This window comes from Rhinopithecus roxellana, chromosome 2, assembly GCF_007565055.1.
Source record: "Rhinopithecus roxellana isolate Shanxi Qingling chromosome 2, ASM756505v1, whole genome shotgun sequence".
Lineage (NCBI taxonomy): Eukaryota > Metazoa > Chordata > Mammalia > Primates > Cercopithecidae > Rhinopithecus > Rhinopithecus roxellana.
Window position 1 is genome coordinate 88,949,936 of NC_044550.1, and position 17,973 is coordinate 88,967,908.

At 39.8% G+C, this 17,973-nt stretch overlaps 1 protein-coding gene across 8 annotated transcripts in view; it reads left to right on the forward strand.

Moving 5' to 3' along the window:
* The window catches only part of FNIP2 (folliculin interacting protein 2), a 137,293-nt gene that overhangs the window by 36,996 nt on the left and 82,324 nt on the right, over positions 1–17,973 (forward strand). For 2 of the 8 annotated variants that reach the window (XM_030917698.1, XM_010383121.2), the window contains exon 1: positions 1,184–1,767. The exons of the other annotated variants lie outside the window; for them this stretch is intronic. In XM_030917698.1, the coding sequence (XP_030773558.1) occupies positions 1,592–1,767 (176 nt within the window). In that variant the 5' untranslated portion in view covers positions 1,184–1,591. Of the gene's footprint in view, positions 1–1,183; positions 1,768–17,973 lie in introns of those variants that run through there. 8 annotated transcript variants of the gene reach the window in all.

Sequence of the window (17,973 nt, forward strand, 5' to 3'; positions counted from 1 at the left end):
TGACGTCTCAAAATACTGCAATTATAGGCATGATCTACAAGTGTTTTTTATAGTGCTTGCATAAGTAATCTTTTGGTTCTCTGTTAAAAAGAGAAACTGACTTTAAAGGCAGTTTGTGGGAAGAAAGAACTCATGATCAGTGGCTATGGCAGTTAAGTTTTAAGTTCAAAATGTGTTCTTCTTGGGAAAAGGAATTCATTTTCTTCTAATCTGGTTTTATCTTGATATTATCAATTTAGCATGTGCCACAGAGAATTCAAGTTGTCATACGTGTGTTGCAATTTTTATTTCTCAGGAGAGGGTGAATTTCAGCTATTTTTTGAGTTCATGTTGAAGGAATTTTAGGGATTATATATATAAGAATGTCTGAAGGTAATTGAAGGCCCTGCCATGACATTAGTTTTTCTCACACTTGTGGAGTGAAATGCATGGATACCATATATTAAAAGTAATGGCAAAAACCGCAATTACTTTTGCAGCAACCTAGTACAAAGGTACATTTACAAATTGCTGAAGCCCAAGGACCAGACAAGGTTCATCAGATTTTAGGAATCCATTAATGTTTTCTTCACCAAATTCCAGGACTAAGAAAAGGAAAAGAATTGGGGCAATCCCTTGTAGTTTTGTGTGTAAAGATTTGACCTGTATTCCAAGGATCTTGATTTTTATTTCTAATAAAAGATAAATGTTTTCTTTGTGAACCCACAATCCTGTTGATTCTGTAGCATTGTTCTCCTTTTTCAGATGAAGAATATTAGTGTCAGAAGTCAAAATTGAGCTGCTTTTGTCCTCAGGTTGGGCTTTCTCATTTGAATATGCCTAGGAATTCAGTGCAAGAGTTCCGAGGGTTTATGGCTGCTCGTTATCATTACTTTTTTTTCTTGTATTAAAGCAAGGATACATCCCTAATCTGCTTCCCACCTCCCCTTGTCATCTATACATTAAGTCCTACATTTGGCTGTTGTGGGTAACCATCCCTCACTTGTTGTGGGTAGAATTTTGCAAGATTGCAGAGTTAAGACCTGTCAGCTGACACTGGCTCACATGAGAGCCATTAAGAGGGTGGTGTGGCCAATGTCAGAGCAACCTTGCAGCTGAAGGCAAGCCACTGCATTGCCCAGAGCCATATGAACAGGTCTTGTGACCAATTAATCGACTACTACATAATCTCCAGCTAGGGAGCACAGATGGAGTGAGTCAGTCCAAGCTGCTCAACCTGTTAAGTGTCTTGTCTTTGCTAACTGGAGTGTAAGCTTAGGAACAAAAGTAGGACTTGTCTATGTTTGTAATAGGATTGCAGACAGCGTGTTTTATGATGTGATAGATGGATCTGACTTCCTAAATTATTGGCAGGCCTAATTTACGTAACAGATGAATGCTCCACCTTTTTTTTTTTTTAACCTGTGAAAGGGGAAATTAGTGCGCTGCTGCCAGGTAGCTTTTCTTACATACTGTAAAGGGAGTGAAATGATTGTTTAGAACTGCTGATCATTACGGAATATTCCTCACATAACAAAGGAACTTCAGGATTTGTCTCCAAGTCCATGTTGATGGTCAGGATAAACCGGAAGAACATTAAACCGCTCAGGAGATGTGTGGCGGCACAGCGAAGACCACAAACCAGCCAGGGAACTGGCAAGACTCTGCCAGATGTGTGAGTGATGCCGTTCCTGGTGCTGGGAGGATTTGCAGGGCGCTTTTATGCACAAAGATTAAAAAACACGCCGGGGTAGACAGGAGCACTGACCACACGGAACTCGACAACAGGTTTGAAACTTTAGTCCTGTTTCAAAATCTCACATAATTTTGTATTTAATTTACTGTGTACTATAAGGAGATAGAATTGTATTGATCTGAAAGTTGTTTCTCGTAAGTGCTTCTAAGTAAGAGAAATGGGGTTATTGGTGGGTGTGCGGAGTCAAGTCCCTTCTCTTACAGAAAAGATGTAAGCATGGGTATTTTTTAGTGACTATGGTGATTCCACTACCCATCTGTTTTCTTCTTTTCATTACCTCTGCTGGAGCCAACTCATAAGAAATGTTTACATCTTTGTCCCTTGAAACTTGGATGAAGCTGTTCCCAGTAATTATCAGGAAAAAAAGGTGCAGTCCTGAAGTACCAGCACAGTTAGTAGACGGGGCTCAGGCCTGGGCATTCTCAATTCATAGTCTGCATGGTGACCAGGTGGTTGTGCTTTTCCAATTGGCAGCAGGGTGGTCAGAGAGACCCAGTCTTCCTCTGGAAGACCCTTTCCATGAGAAGGATGTTATGAACAGCAACTTTTAATAATGGAGCTTGTCTAAAAAGAATAGCATACTTGTAATATTCTTTTTGGTTTATTTCATCCACTTTGGAAGAATTTATTAATTTTATTATTAGTGGTACTTAATTGAAACACTATTTGTAAAGAATTTTATTGCATATCAATAAAAACAAAAAACTGTTTTGAGAATTACATTTCATTCCAAATTCTTCCATAGATAGATAGTAAGGAGAGCTAAAGGTTAATGATTAGTGTAAAAGCGAGTTTATAAGTTCATTTAACCTGGGCATGGTGGCTCAAACCTGTAATGCAAACACTTCGGGAAACTGAGGTGGGAGAATCACTTGAGCCTAGGAGTTCAAGACCAGCCAGGGCAGCATAGCAAGACCCTATCTCTACAAAAAAATTTAAAAATAATTAGCAGGGCATAGGGGCATGCATCTGTGGTGCCAGCTACTTGGGAGGCTGAGGTGGGAGGATCACTTGAGCCCTGGAGTTATAGCCTACAATGAATTGTGATTTTACCACTACACTCCAGCCTGGGCAACTGAGCAAGACCCTGTCTCTTTAAAAATAATAATAATAAAATAAATTCACTTAAAATATTTTTTTCTTACAGAAATTTTCTCAAAATTAACATGTCTCATCAACTGTTTATCCCATAAGTATGTTTCTTAGTTTGGCTAAAAATAATCAGGATATAGTTTTTATCATGTAAAAATCTTTGTCATTTTAAAATAGAAACTTAATAAAACAGGGCAACAGAGTGAGACCTCCATCTCTAAAAAAGAAAAAGGAAACTTAATAAAATGGGATGTAGTCCATCACAGTGTAAGCGCACGGTAGGCTGGAGAGTGAGAGAGAAGTGAGGAACTTATTTTACAAGTGTTAGGTCACATGCTCTTCATTCAGTTAAAGAGATCTGTTTGTAGAGGAGGAGGTAATGATATGGTACACTAGAAAAATACATTTGAGTGTTCAGATAAGAATTTCACTTTTATACTATCTGTTTTTATCTGTTTCTTATCAAGAAAGGGCAGCTGAGTGATATAGGAGAGAGTAACGGAGTGACGCTCAAGTTTATCTGAATCTTGATCCCTAGCCCTGGGTCCTGCCCAGGAGCCTCTAACCCTGGGCCAGTCTCCGGGCTTTTCTTAATCTCACTCTCAACTGCTAAACTATGTAATTTGCTGGGATTATTTTAAAAATTCTTTTTTCTTCTGAGTTTCTTAGATGTAGTAGTAGGGCCTTCTGTATTCCCTATTTTTGTTATTCTATAGAATTCTAGATCCCCAGATAGTTATTTAGGATGAAAGGTGAGGAGTGAATGTCCACATAAGAAAATAAAATGCAGGGCCAGTTTTTAAAAACCTCTAACATTTTTGATATGAGCTGCTGCTTCTCACCTTCAAAGTGACACCTTAAACTTTAACATTTTCATACCTGTTATCCTCTTTCCTTATTTTAACTTCCTTTAGATTTACTTCTGTAGTACTGAGAATTTTTTTTAGAACTTTGTACAATGATGACATATATTTGTCAATTAACTGGAATCCATCTCTAGTCAGATGATGTACTGTGGTAGACCTCACCCACTTTCTATTCTCCTTACTACAATCTTGGAAACATTGCTTACTTGCAGTTTTGTGCTTGGTTTCCAGAACTTCTTTAGGAATTGGACCACTTGTGGGTAGAAGCGAATTATTGACAGGCGCTTGCACTGAAGGACCTGGCTCCAGAGTGCTCATGAGTTATCTGTTTGTCCAAGTCATGTGGCAGTCAAGTAGGTGAGACTTCCAATCTCTTTTTGCTCTTTGATATCTTAACTCAGTCGTTCCAAGTGGCCTTCTTAGTTCAGCACACTGACAAGCAGGGTTTTTTTTTCTTCTTCTTCTTCTCATGATGTTCCAGTAACTGAAAAGATGAAGAGAAAGATTCCCCAATTACAATAGAATCATGTCATATATGTGATGACAGCCACAGTGTAAAACAGACGGGAACAGTGCAGAAAGAAACATGTTGATCGTCTCATTGTGGTTCATGTAGCATGACACATTTCAGGATAGGAGTTGTCCTCTGCATCTCCATTTCCATTCCCCCCAACCTCTATGAAGGCAGATGTTGGGGTTCAATTCATTTCACAAAATTCTAGCGTCAACAAAAAACTACTAAGTTTGATGAGAGGCGTCTTAAATGGCATGTCAGTAAAAATTCCTTGCTAAAACTCCCTTCAAATCTAGTGACTCTTTGCTGAGCACTGTGGCTTTCATGCCTGTAATCCCAGCACTTTGGGAGGCTGAGGTGGGTGGATCACTTGAGGTCAGAAGTTCAAGATCAGCCTGGCTAACATGGTGAAACCCCATCTCTACTAAAAATACAAAAATTAATCGGGTATGGTAGCAGGTACCTGTAATCCCAACTACTTGAGATGCTGAAGCAGGAAAATCACTTGAACCTGGGATGCAGAGGTTGCAGTGAGCCGAGATCATACCACTGCACACCAGCCTGGGCAACAGAGCAAGACTCCATCTCAAAAAAAAAAAAAAAAAAAATCTAGTGACTCTTAAATATGATGCCAGGTATATGGTATCATCCTCAAATAATTGCTTCCAATCCTCTTTCTTAAAATACTGACTATAGCAAAGCTGTCAACAACTTTTGAGTTTTTCAAACTTTCCCGGCAAATTAGCAAACAAAATCCACAGGGCTGTTTATATGAGAAATCTGGGACTTGCCAAACATATCTGTGAATCATTGTTGCTCTGGTGGCAAGAGAAAACTTGCCATGTCTTTAGAGTATACCCCTTACACACTGAAAAGGAACTGAAACAGAGCACTTCAGAGTCAATTGTGCTTTACAGTTTCATATCTTGACATTTGATTTCAGAAGAAATTCTCTGTACTGCTTTAGAATCACCAGGATGATTCTAAATGAGTATAGATATTCATCTTAGATACATTTTTAGATGAGATAGTTCTATTAAAAAAGGGAACTCCTTAGATTGTGGTAGTTACTTAACAAGAAAGTAAGTACAGAAACTTGAGTGCATTTTTTCCCTGGTGAGCTGCTTCACATAGATAAGCTCACCATGATTTTATGACTAGTCTTTATTTATAGCAGTTGGGATTACTGACTAGGAAATATAAAAATAGTTACAGATTTAGAGAGAGATATGCTAAGGCAACAGACCAAAGAATTCTGAAGAGTATAATAAAAGGTCATTAAAAGTAAGTGTAATGCAGGTTTGTAGGAGTGGAAAGAATGTTTCTCACTGCCTGTGGCTCCTGGAAACAGTGTGAAAACCGCTCTACCCTGATGCTACTTAATAGAAAATGTAGCAGTTGGACAGGTTGAATGAAGTGGGTAGAGAGAAAAAACAAACCCTAGTCAGCTGATGGTCTTGTGCTTTGTGACAAGCTTCACAGAGAGGTCGTAAATGGTTGGGTGTGACTCTGATGCGTTGGGTATTGCGGTCACACGTTCTTCTGCGCTTCCTGCATTCCTTCCCTTTTTACTGATTTTTATGTACCATGAGAATTTTTCTTTGACTAGTTAGAAGAGTTTATTTCTGCTGGCTGAGGGTAGAGATTTTGAGATGTAATTCCAGACTGATAAGAGTGAATGAATCAAGGAATGCAATGTCATGTCTGATTTAGGGTTCAAGAACATTTGTCTTTTCCCTCTGAGGATACATCACTTACTAGGAATAAATCAGTAATCTTAATATAGGAGATTTTCGTAGATGCTAACAACTGACATCAGCTTTTGTCTGGGTCATATTTGGATAAGCTTTGATGACATAACAGGGTAAAGCACTTGTTATTAGTCACCATAGCTAACTCTGTCCAGAATGACAGTGTTCCAGGCAGAAGATGAGGTTAATCCAGCTCTGGAGTCTTCTGAAGCCTTTTTTCCTCAAGTTGTGCTCAGCTCTGTGCTGAAGTGGAATGCTGGCTGAACTGGTACCCCCCACCATCCCTGTGGTTCTCCTGTTATGACTCCTGTGGTGAGTCAGGCTCTGGCTTAGCCTTATCCTTTTATTGTTATAGTAACAAAAGCCAAATAATTGCTGAACAGTGATGTAGCAAGCCCTGGTGGGAATTGGCGAGAGCAATAACTTGTGACCCATCTAAGATTATAACTGTCAAAAGTCACCAAAGAGTATCCAGCCTGTGGGTTATAAAAACACCAAGGTTCCTGGGAATTTTCTTCTCTTTTATGAGTTCCCAAGGGGATATTGAGGTACCAGGTGTACATCCGTCCATCAGCCTTATGTCTTTAAGGGTTTAAGAAAGGTTTTTTAAAAAACTACTTTAGGTTTTTACAGAACTGATGTGAATGAAAATCCTTTTTTCTCACTATGCCATATCCTTTCACTTTCATGCCTCACCCTGTCCAAAGACAGAAAAAGGAACTTATTTGACTTAAGCTATTTTTCCACTTACTTTCAGCTCTAGCATATGAGAACCTAGACTTAATGCCAGATAAAATGGAAGGGCCTTTGACTTGGGGATCTTCTCTACCCTGGTTTTATGATCTGAGGGTCTTCTCTGCCTTGAAATCACTCTTTGGGAACATCATCTCATCTCTCTGTTTTTGTTTTCTAAATAATAATAATAATAATAATAGAATGGAATGGTGTTTCCTGAGCCTCAACTTCAGATCCACTGAACCAGATTCCTGGAGGTAGAGCTTGTGAAGCTTTGTTGATTACACACACACACACACACACACACACACACACACACACACACATACACACACACACACACACACAACTTCTGGGGTAATTCTAACGATGAGCCAAACAACTTGGGAACCAGTGGACAGGTAGTGTCTGACACCCCTTCCAGCTAACATTCTGATAATCTGTCGGTGATCCATGAGTCCTGAAGTTAGAGAAATTTAAAAGCTGGGCTTTGGGTAATCAAGGGAATCAGAAATAGCTCAGTGGTAATCTTTTTCCACGTGAGCGAACAAGCCACATGGGTGTTTGAGGAAGTACATTTTCAACAGAGGGAACAGGAAGTACAGAGATCTTAAGGCCGGAACATGCCTGGTGTGCATTCTAAAACGAAGAATATTGCCTCAGGGCAAAGATGATTTGGATTCAGAAAGTAAACGATCCTTCGTGGGAATGTGAATGGGATGGAGGTGTGCTGGTGGATGGTCTAGCAGCTGCACACTGTGATATGAGAGGGAGGCAGAGGTTGCTGCCCCTAATATCTTTCCCACTGGACCTTGCTTGATAGCTGAAACTTCTATTACTAAATTCTCATTTCTTTGTATTTAAGCATTGTTCTCTCTAGGCAATAACTAATACCTTACTGTGAACTATCTTAGGGGAACATTCCTCTCTGTCAGTAGGAGCAAGACCACATGTGACAGGTGGGTGCATTCTGTGGAGCAGTGTGTGAGGACTGACCCTCCTTTTTCCAGCCAGGTGGCTAGAACAAGGAGGAGACGGCCTGTAATTCTGCTGAACAGGGACAGAATTGATAGCCACATCTGAAGCTCGAGTTATGTGTCCTTGGTTCTCATCCTTACAGGGTATTCTGTAGCCAACCGTAACAGACAAAAGTGATCTTCAGAAAATAATCCTGTCAAATTTTTAAACGAGTGCTTATTCCTGAAAGTTTCTAAATTTTAGAAGTTCCTTTGACAACTGAAATTAAAATAATTTTTTGCTTTAAAAAAATTTTAGAGCAATTTTAGGTTCACAGCAAAATTGAGCAGAAAGTACAGAATTCCCATGTACACCTTGCCCCCACAGTATCAACATCCCATACCACAGTGATATATTTGTTACCATTGAGGAATCTGTATTGACACATCTTTATCACCCAAAGTCCATAGTTTGCATTAGGGTTCATTCTTGGTGTTGTATATTCTGTATGTTTTGACAAAAGCATAATGACATGTATCCACTATTCATACTAGATAGTTTCACTGCCCTAGAAATGCTCTGTGCCTTGCCCATTCATCCCTCCCTCTCCTCTAGCCCCAGGCAACCACTTGTCTTTTTATAGTCTCCATAGTTTTGCCTTCTCCAGAATGTCATTTGATTAGAATCATACAGTATGTACCCTGTTCATATTGGCTTCTTTCACTTAGAAATATACATTCAAGGTCCCTTTATGTCTCTTCATAGCATGGTAGTTCATTTCCTTTTTAGCACTGAATAATATTCCATTGATTATCTCTGAATCAATGTACTGAAGGATGTCATGATTGCTTCTGTGTTTTGGCAATTATGAATAAGGTTCCTCAACTCATTTGGATAAATAACAAGGAGTCCCATTGCTGGATTGTAAGGTAAGAGTATGTTTAGTTTTGCAAGAAACTGCTGAACTCTTTCAAAACAACTCCACCACCAGCAATGGATGAGAGTTTCTGTTGCTCCACATCCCCACCAGCATTTGCCATTGTTAAGTGTTCCAGTCTTTGGCCATTCTACTAGGCATGTAGTAGTATTTCTTGTTGTTTAAATTTGTGTTTCTCTAATGACATACAACGTGAATCAACTTTTCATATGCTTATTTGCCATTTATATTATCTTTGGTGAGGTGTCTATTCAGGTCCTTTGCCCATTTTTTCATCAGTTGGTTTGATTTCTGACTGAGTTTTAAGTGTTCTTTATTTTGGATAAAACAGTTCTTTATCAGATATATTTTTTGTGAATTTTATCTCAGTCTGTGGCTTGTCTTCTCATTCGCTTGACAGTGTCTTTATTAGAGCAGAAGTTTTTAATTTTGATGAAGTCCAGCTTCTCAATGATTTCTTTCATGGACCACGCCTTTGGTGTTGTATCTAAAAATCCTTCGCCATGCCCAAGATTGTCTATATTTTCTCCTGTGTTATCTTCTGTGAGTTTAGTAGTTTTGCTTTTTACACTTAGGCTTGTAAGCCATTTTGGGTTAATTTTGTGAAGGACGTAAGGTCTATGTCGAGATTGGTTTTTTTTTGTACTTGGATGTCCAGTTATTCCAGCACCATTTGTTGAAAAGATTGCCTTTGCTCCATTGTATTACTGTTGCTCTTTTGTCAAATATTGATTTATATTTATGTGGATTTTTTTCTGAAGTCTCTATTCTGTTCCATTGATCAGTTTCCCTATTCTTTTGTTAATGCCACACTTGCTCCTTCTCCTCCTCTTTTTCTTCCTTTTCTTCCTCCTCATACTCCTCCTTCATTTAAGAGATAGAGCCTCACTCTGCCCAAGCTGGAGTGCAGGTTTTTACACCTCAGAAGGACATGCAAAGGAAGGTCCTGGAAGGAAGAGAATGTTATCCTAACCTGTTTGCTACTGGTATCAAGGTGATAGTGCAGTCGAGTTGGATGAGCACAGAATTTGGAGTCAGGAGACTTTGATTTTAGTCCTGACTTAGCCACTTACTGGACATAACCTTGTTAAAGTCTCCTAACTTCCGTGTAAAACATCATATAATACAGACTCTCACAGGACATTTGAGAAGGTCAGCTCAGGTGAATTCTGTAAAAGTGTTTGGTAAACTCTAAAATATTAGGCAATTATTTGTGCATGTGCTGTGCAGTTCTTATCACCAGCCTTCCCCTGCCCACATTCAAACACCAGACCTTCTGGAGTTGGTATCTCTAGGCTCTGCGTGAATTATGCAGTAAAAAAGGCAGTTATTTAATATGATGGAAATCCATCTGATACACCACTAGAACAGCAATCACAAACTGAAAGACATAGATGGGTTTAATAAATGAGAAAAGGGATTGCATTTTTAGAGAGAAACTTTCTCCTGTCCTTGGGGGAGGGAGGGGATGAAGAAGGACAGGAAAATGTAGTGTACGAGTGTTGAGAAGAAAGCTCAATAAATGCCATTGTTTAGGCCAAACTACATATTTGAAAACTGAATCTGAATGCCTGGAATTCATTAAGGTGGTTTCCCTGTAGGAGTTCACCCACTGCCTCATGCTTCAGCTACCAAGAAGCCTCTTAAAGGAAACAGTAGTTAAGGGGTTTGTCTTAAAGCAGTAATAGATTCTTTGGGTTTAAAAAAAATAGGCTGTTCCTATTGTCCTCATCTTTGTTGTTTGTTTTTACTTTTTCAAGAGACAGTATAGTCACATGGCTTAATATTCAAAAGGCACAAAATAGTGGTGCATGTTGAGAGCACAATCACAGTGTGCCTGGCTCTGTGTTAAGTGCTTTACATTTAGTCACCTAAACAGCACCTTGTAAGTGGAGTTATATAGGAGATAATACTATTATATTATCTCCATTTTGCAGATGAGGCTATTGAGGAACAAAGAGATTAGGTAACTCACCAAAGTTACATAGCTAAGAAGAGGCAGAGGATAGGACCTGAGCCCAGGATGCCTGGGTCCAGTCTGTACTCCTTCTCACTGTGCTGTTTTGATGGGTGTGTATTACATAGTGCAGAGAAAGCCTTTCCCTTTGCTCTGTAACGAGTGTAGAATGAAGAGTCTTCTGCTTTCTTTTCCATCAGTAATCCAGCTTTCTCTTTTTTCTTTTTTTCTTTTTTTTTGAGACGGAGTCTTGCTGTGTTGCCCAGGCTGGAGTGCAGTGGCGCAATCTCGGCTCACTGCAAGCTCCGCCTCCCAGGTTCATGCCATTCTCCTGCCTCAGCCTCCTGAGTAGCTGGGACTACAGGCGCCCACCACCACGCCCGGCTAATTTTTTGTCTTTTTAGTAGAGAGAGGGTTTCACTGTGTTAGCCAGGATGGTCTCGATCTCCTGACTTTGTGATCCGCCTGCCTCGGCCTTCCAAAGTGCTGGGATTACAAGGCGTGAGCCACTGCGCCCGGCCCAGTAATCCAGCTTTCTACTCCAGAGTCAACTAGTATTACCAATTCATTGTATTTCTTCTAGAGATAGTGTATGCATGTATAATAAAACCCAGAGTTCTCTACCCCCAATTTTTCCTTTTTCTAGGCTTATGGTAGCATTCTATACACAATATTTTATACTTATTTTTGTTCCAGTCAAAAATGTTTTGGAGTTTATTATGTACTTACCTAAGAAGCTTCCTTATTCTTTGCTGTGTCGGTGTAGCACTCCCTTGTATGGATATACCGTAATTTATTTAATCATCCTGCTGACAGTTTGTTTCCAAACAGTGCTGCAGTCATTACCTTTTTGTACATATCATTTTGGACCTGTGCAAATTAATCTGTAGGATTCATTCCTAGAAGTGAACTTGCTTGGTCACGAGTATATTTTTTGTTTGTTTGTTTGTTTGTTTGTTTAACCTCTTTTAGAGATAATATTTTACAACCTAAGATAGGTGACAATTGTCTATTTATTTTGGTTCTTTCGTTTTGCAAATGAGAAACCTTATACAGAGAATCATGCTTTTCACCTCTGGAAACTTCTTGGAAAATAGAAGTATTACCTTGTCTGAGTACAGTTTAATTAGATCTAGAAGTGATATATGAGGTAGTGTCTTGAGTATATACTTTGAAACTTATTCATTTATCTATTATTAGTATATGATTTCCCTGGAAATGGGGGAGGGGAAAGATATGACATCATCTTGATGCAAGTTACCTTTTATAATTGCATAGCAATTACATATTTCAGTAATCCAGGAATATAATCATGTGTTGATGGCTTTGGTTATGCTGACAAGGGTATGAAAGAATTAACTTGGCCAGGCACGGTGGCTCATGCCTGAACTCCTAGCACTTTGGGAGGCCATGGTGGGCGGATCACTTGAAGTCAGGAATTCGAAACTAGCCTGGCCAACATGGTGAAACCTCATCTCTACTAAAAATACAAAAAAATTAGCCGGGTGTGGTGGCAGGCACCTGTAATCCCAGCTACTTGGGAGACTGAGGCAGAAGAAACACGTGAACCTGGGAGGTGGAGGTTGCAGTGAGCCGAGATTGCACCACTGCACTCCAGCCTGGGCAACAGAGCGAGACTCTGTCTCAAAAAAAAAGAAAAAAAAAATAGCTCAGTGATTATTGAATTAATATGTGCATGGAGATGAACCATAAAGCTTTTTTTTTTTTTTTTTTTTGTCAGTTTGGCTATTTTAAGTACAAGTAGTTTCTAGTTTACAGATATCAGAAAAGAATAAATCATGCACATTTAAGAATTAAGGGAACCATTTTAGGGGAAAATGGGCCATTTATAGAGATTCTGTAGGGGTTTTTTGTTTTGTTTTTGCAGAGTCGGAATCTCACTCTATTGCTCAAACTCCTGGATTCCAGCGATCCTCCTGCCTTGGCCTCCCAAAGTGTTGAGATTACAGGCATGAGCCACTGCACCTGACCTCTGTAGGTTTTTTAAGGAGAAAAAAGGAAGGAATTATTAACAACAGCAGCAACAACTCTGCAAGGGGCAGAATCTTGACTGCCACAGTAACCTGCCCACTCAGTGTCCCTCTCACCTCAAAAGAACTTGTACTTTTCCCCTTTAGATTTTGTGAGCACCTTTTGAAAGTTCTGTTGATTAGAGCTGTGTTGATATTAAGATGCTTATTGAAGTACAGATTATGTTGCGAAGGTTTAAGGGATAACATGTAGTAATAATGTAGGTTAATTCATTAAGATTGCTTTCCTTTTGGTACCTGAGATCACCTATTCTAAATCACACTGTGCACATTTAATAGATAACTTGGGATTATAATGTGTTAGAATAGAATTGGAAGCACCAGACCTTTAGGTATAATTTTAGTCCCACCCCATTTCCCATTTTTTCTTTTTTCTTTTTTCAGACAGTGTCTCACTCTATTGGCCAGGCTGGAGTACAGTGGTATGATCTCAGCTCACTGCAACCTCTGCCTCCCGGGTTTAAGCGATTCTTGTGTCTCAGCCTCCCCAGTAGCTGGGATCACAGGCACCCACCACCACGCCTGGCTAATTTTTATGTTTTTAATAGAGATGGGGTTTCACCATGTTGGCCATGCTGGTCTCAAACTCCTGGCCTCAAGTGATCCGCCTGCCTCTGCCTCCCAAAGTGCTAGGATTACAGGCGTGAGCCACCGTGCCTGGCCCCACTCCATCCTTTTATAGAGGAGGAGATGCTGGATTAAGAGGTGAAGAAGTGACTGAGATGGGACTGTGGGATCCTGCCTCCAGCCTGGGCAATCTGACATCCAGCGGAGTGCTCCACTATTTTGTCTATGCTGTGGTGGCCCCAGGGCAGTGGAATGTGGGTAGTGGTGCTGTAAGTGCCACACACAAACTTTACCTGTTTTAGAGTTTTACTTGATGTGATCCTGAACTCAAAAAGGAAGGAAGAAATTCTGTCTTTTCCTCTCTGTACTTTGTAGTTCCTTGTTCATAGCACCCAAACCTTAGGCTGTATTGTGACACACACAATAACGTTTTGTCACTGCCGTGTGAACACATTATTTAAAGACGTATGTGGTTTTAACTTGTGACCTTTGCTACCATTTACACATTATTTTGGTAGCAAGGAGGGGGAAAACAAGTTCAGAGCTACAACTAACCTACTTACACAGAAACTTTTGGCTGTCATTTTTGTTAGAGATCAGTTATATTCAGGAAAATGTGGGGAACCTGAAAGTTATTTATTCCAGTCTTTTGTCCTTTTCTCAGACATAGTAATCACTTAAGTGATCAACAGTCCTTTATCCTATAATTCCAAAATCCTAAAATTTCTGGAAAATCTTTTGGAATTAATCTGAACTGATGTGAGGCTGTTTATAGTCTCTATCTAATGCACTTAGCATTTAAGTGTTCATAACTTGGGCTGGTGAAATATTAATTTGTTTGTTTTGGAGGTTTGATTACATCTCAGCCCCTGGAGGAGGTATTATGTAATATGTAGTGTAGCATCTCTCCGATTTCAAAAAAAAAAATTCTGAATTCTGAAACATCTAGCCCCAAGGCTCTCAGTTAAGGAATTGTGTATCTGAGTAGATCTTTGAATTATGCTTTACAGTTTTAAAAATGCTTTCATAACTTACTCTCTGTTTTTCCTGACAGCCTTGTGAGGTAAATAAGGCAGATGCATTTTGGGAAAGCTCAGCGCTAGGGTTGGCGCGTTCCTAAAATCATCTGGGTTGAAGGCAGCAGAGCTAGAGTTAGAAGCCCTGTTTACCCTGGTGAATCCTAATCCATGTCCCAAGCATCATGTCCTCTGTGACTCACATCCATCCCTCACCCAACTATGTAGACTTGACCTCTTTATCCTGTAGAGTCCCCCTAAGTCCCTATAGACATTTATCTTGGCACCTGTAACAGTATAGTTAACTTAATATTTGTATGTTGGCCTTTCCATTCCCAGTTATAAGCATATTGAGGTAAAGACTGGATATAGTTAATTTCTGTTCCTGGTACCTCTCATGGTGCCTGTGTGAAGCCACACACTCAAAGGTGTGTGGAAGGAATGAACTCAGAAGTATGGTTTTATGTTACAGTGCTCCTTCCATGCCTTTGCTGCTGATTAAACATATTTATTCTTTCATTTCACATTTTCCTTTACAAAAGGAATAAAGGATTTACGTATTACCTACTTTCTTAAAGATGGAAGAATTGCAGCCAACATGCAGTATAGCTCTGTGTTGGTAACATAACAGTGGACTACATTTAATTGGAATTGTTTGTAAATTAATATTAATATCTTTAGGTTATCAATATATATTAAAGCTTCTGATAAGAACTCTAAGTGCTTTTCACTATACTCCTGATCACAGGATAGCAACTCAATGGTGATTTTTTATGCGGTTCCTCAGAAATTGCTCTAGGCAATTCACACAGCTAAGGCTGTATAAGTGCAAAACAGTGAAAGAAAGGAGAGCCAACACAGTCTTCCTGAGAGTACTAACATAGCAAAAGATAAATGAATTCCAAATCTGTTACTGCCATCTATTTACATATTTTTTTTCTTGAAATAAACAGCTTTTTACTGGGTGGGAAATAATGTGTATTTTGTGCTGACAGGGTGAACTCTCATTGCCATGTCAAGCTTAATTTTCCCTTTTCTTCCACCCCCAGTCTTCCTTTATTTTCAGGGTGTAGCCCTTTGGGTCTCCCCACTCTTCTTGAGCAAACCTTTTGAGAGATTTCTGCTTGTACTTAGAAACTTTTTTGAGACAGTAAGGAAACGGTGGAGGTTGGCAGAGAAAAAAGAATATAGAATAGGGTTGAAGAGTGGTTGGAAAATGTCATGTAGTGCGTTTCATAGGAGCAGGGTTATGATTTGTTCACTGCTTTATCTCAGAATGCTTGCCAAGTAGTAGGCATGCAGGAATTGCTGGTTAAATGGATAGTATTTTTGCCAGTTTTTGTTGTCATCATGATTGTTTGTTTTTGTTTTGTTTCATTTTACCTTTTCTTGGACCATTGAAAGTTTCCTATCATTCCTGACTGTTTAAATATGTACCTTCTTATATCATAAGACTGTTCTTTAAACTCTTTATGTAAACTTATTTTTGACTGTGTAGGGTGGCTTCCTTGTGTGAGACCAAGAGGAAAAACAGAGATCATGCTTTTTTGACATGGGGATACCCATGACCACTTCTACTGTGATTCCTGTAAAAGTTCAAGAGAAGAAACAACACCCACACTAGAACTGGTCTCAAAGGATATAGCAAATCACCCTGCAGCATGTTATACAACTATTGCTCTTTTCCTTGTTGGCCTTTAATCCTTGAAACCCTGGATTTACAAGTCACTACCTCTGCATTTGCCCTGAAAATGGTCTTCTCAAACCACTTTAGTTGTCTTCCTAAAGCGCAGGTCAGATCATGTCATTTTGTTTCTTGGAATCTTGGAATTGGCACACCACAGCCTGTAGAGCAACAGATGCATTCCTTGGCATAACATTTAAAGTCCCTCACAAGTAGTCCTCAAGTGCCTTTCTAGCCTCATTTGCTGTGTGGTTCTTCTGCAGGAGACACATTCTAAGCACTCAGTGATATTGTCTTTTTGTGTTTGTGCTTTGCCCTAAGTCTGCAGTGACTTCCCTGTTCATTATTCCTTCTGTGTCTTTGTCCAGATTTTCTCCTTCTTAGGAGGACACCAGTCATTGGATTAGGGTGCCTACTAATTCAGTATGACCTCATCTTAACTTGATTGTATCTGCAGAGACCCTGTTTCCAAGCAAAGTCATATTCACAGGTATAGGAATTAGGACTTGAACTTGTCTTTTGGGGGGACACAATTTAAACTACAGTACATGTCTCTAGATATTTTAAAGAGAATTCTGTTTTCTGTGTTTCAGATCACTTGAACTCTAGTGCCTGTCATGTTTCAGGGAGGTAACTGAGACTTTGGTTCCTTGCTTTTCCACTCTTGATGAGTAGTTTCAGAAATAAGGCCTGGCTTCAAGTCTAACCAGGGAAATCCTGGCATCCTGGAATTTTAAAACCGAAAAGAGTCCATATAAGTCATTTTGCTTAAATTTTACAATAAGAAAAGGTAGACAAATCATCTTCTCTTACTGTGCCTGAAGGCATAAAGTGGACATAAATAATACCCTGATGCCAAGGACAGTGTTCATTCTTTATGTTCAGCAAAAACAGAGAAATGAAATAATTTGGATTAGAATAAGTTTCTCTGAAATGGTCAGCTATTTTAAGGCAAAAGCCCCAAGGCTTGTTTTCATACCCCTTTTGAATCATGCCCAGTGGCCCCAGTCATATGAAGAGATGTCCTCAGTAAAGCACCAGGAACTGTGGTCGGTGCTCTTGCAAGCTCCACAGTAACTGTTGGTTGAATGTAGAAGTGAATGTGAATATGAAGAGAATATGTGTGCCATGGAGCTAGCAATAGCTCAAGGCCTGTGTATCAGGGATGGCAGGGAAAGGGGTTGGGAGTGTGCTGGGAATTTCCATAGATAATCTCTTTTAATCTTCACAACAGGACCTATAAGTACTCCTAGGGGAGACGTTCCCAAAACTATAAAACTGGTGGGAAGCAGAGCTGAGATTGGATCCCAAGCCCGTCTCATTCTGAAGCACTAGTGACCTTTGTCCTGCCTGCCTCTGTTTCCTTTACCAAATTATGCAACTGTTTTTTCCTCTACTAATATTAAAATGTGAGTGTCTCACTGCACTTTGGGAGGCTGAGGCGGGCAGATTGCCTGAGCTCAGGAGTTTGAGACCAGCCTGGGCAACACGGTAAAACCCTGTCTTTACAAAAAATACAAAGAAATTAGCCAGGCATGGTGGCGCATGCCTGTAGTCCCAGCTACTTTGGGGGCTGAGGTGGGAGAATTGCTTGAGCAGGAGGTTGAGGCTGCGGTGAGCCCAGATGGTGCCACTGCACTCCAGCCTGGGCAACAGAGCAAAACCCTGTTTCCAAAAAAAAGAGATGTCAATGTCAAAATTATATTTATGTATTAAACCAAAAGTCGTATTCATATGGAAGAACAGAGTTTTCCTCTTTTTTTTTTTTTTTTTTTTTTGTTTTGTTTTTTTTGAGATAGAGTCTCACTCTGTTGCCCAGGTTGCAATGCAGTGGTGTGATCTCAGCTCACAGCAGCCTCGACCTCTCGAGCTCAGGTGATTCTACCATCTCAGCCTCCGTACTCCAGTAGCTGGGACTGCAGGTGTGCACCACCACGCCCAGCTAACTTTTTGTATTTTTAGTAAATATGGGGTTTCACCCTGTTGCCCAGGCTGGCCTCAAACTCCTAGGCTCAAGTGATCAGCCGGCCTCGGCCTCCCAAATTGCTGAGATTACAGACGTGAGCCATTGTGTCTGACCGTTTTGTTTTGTTTTGTTTTGTTTTGTTTTG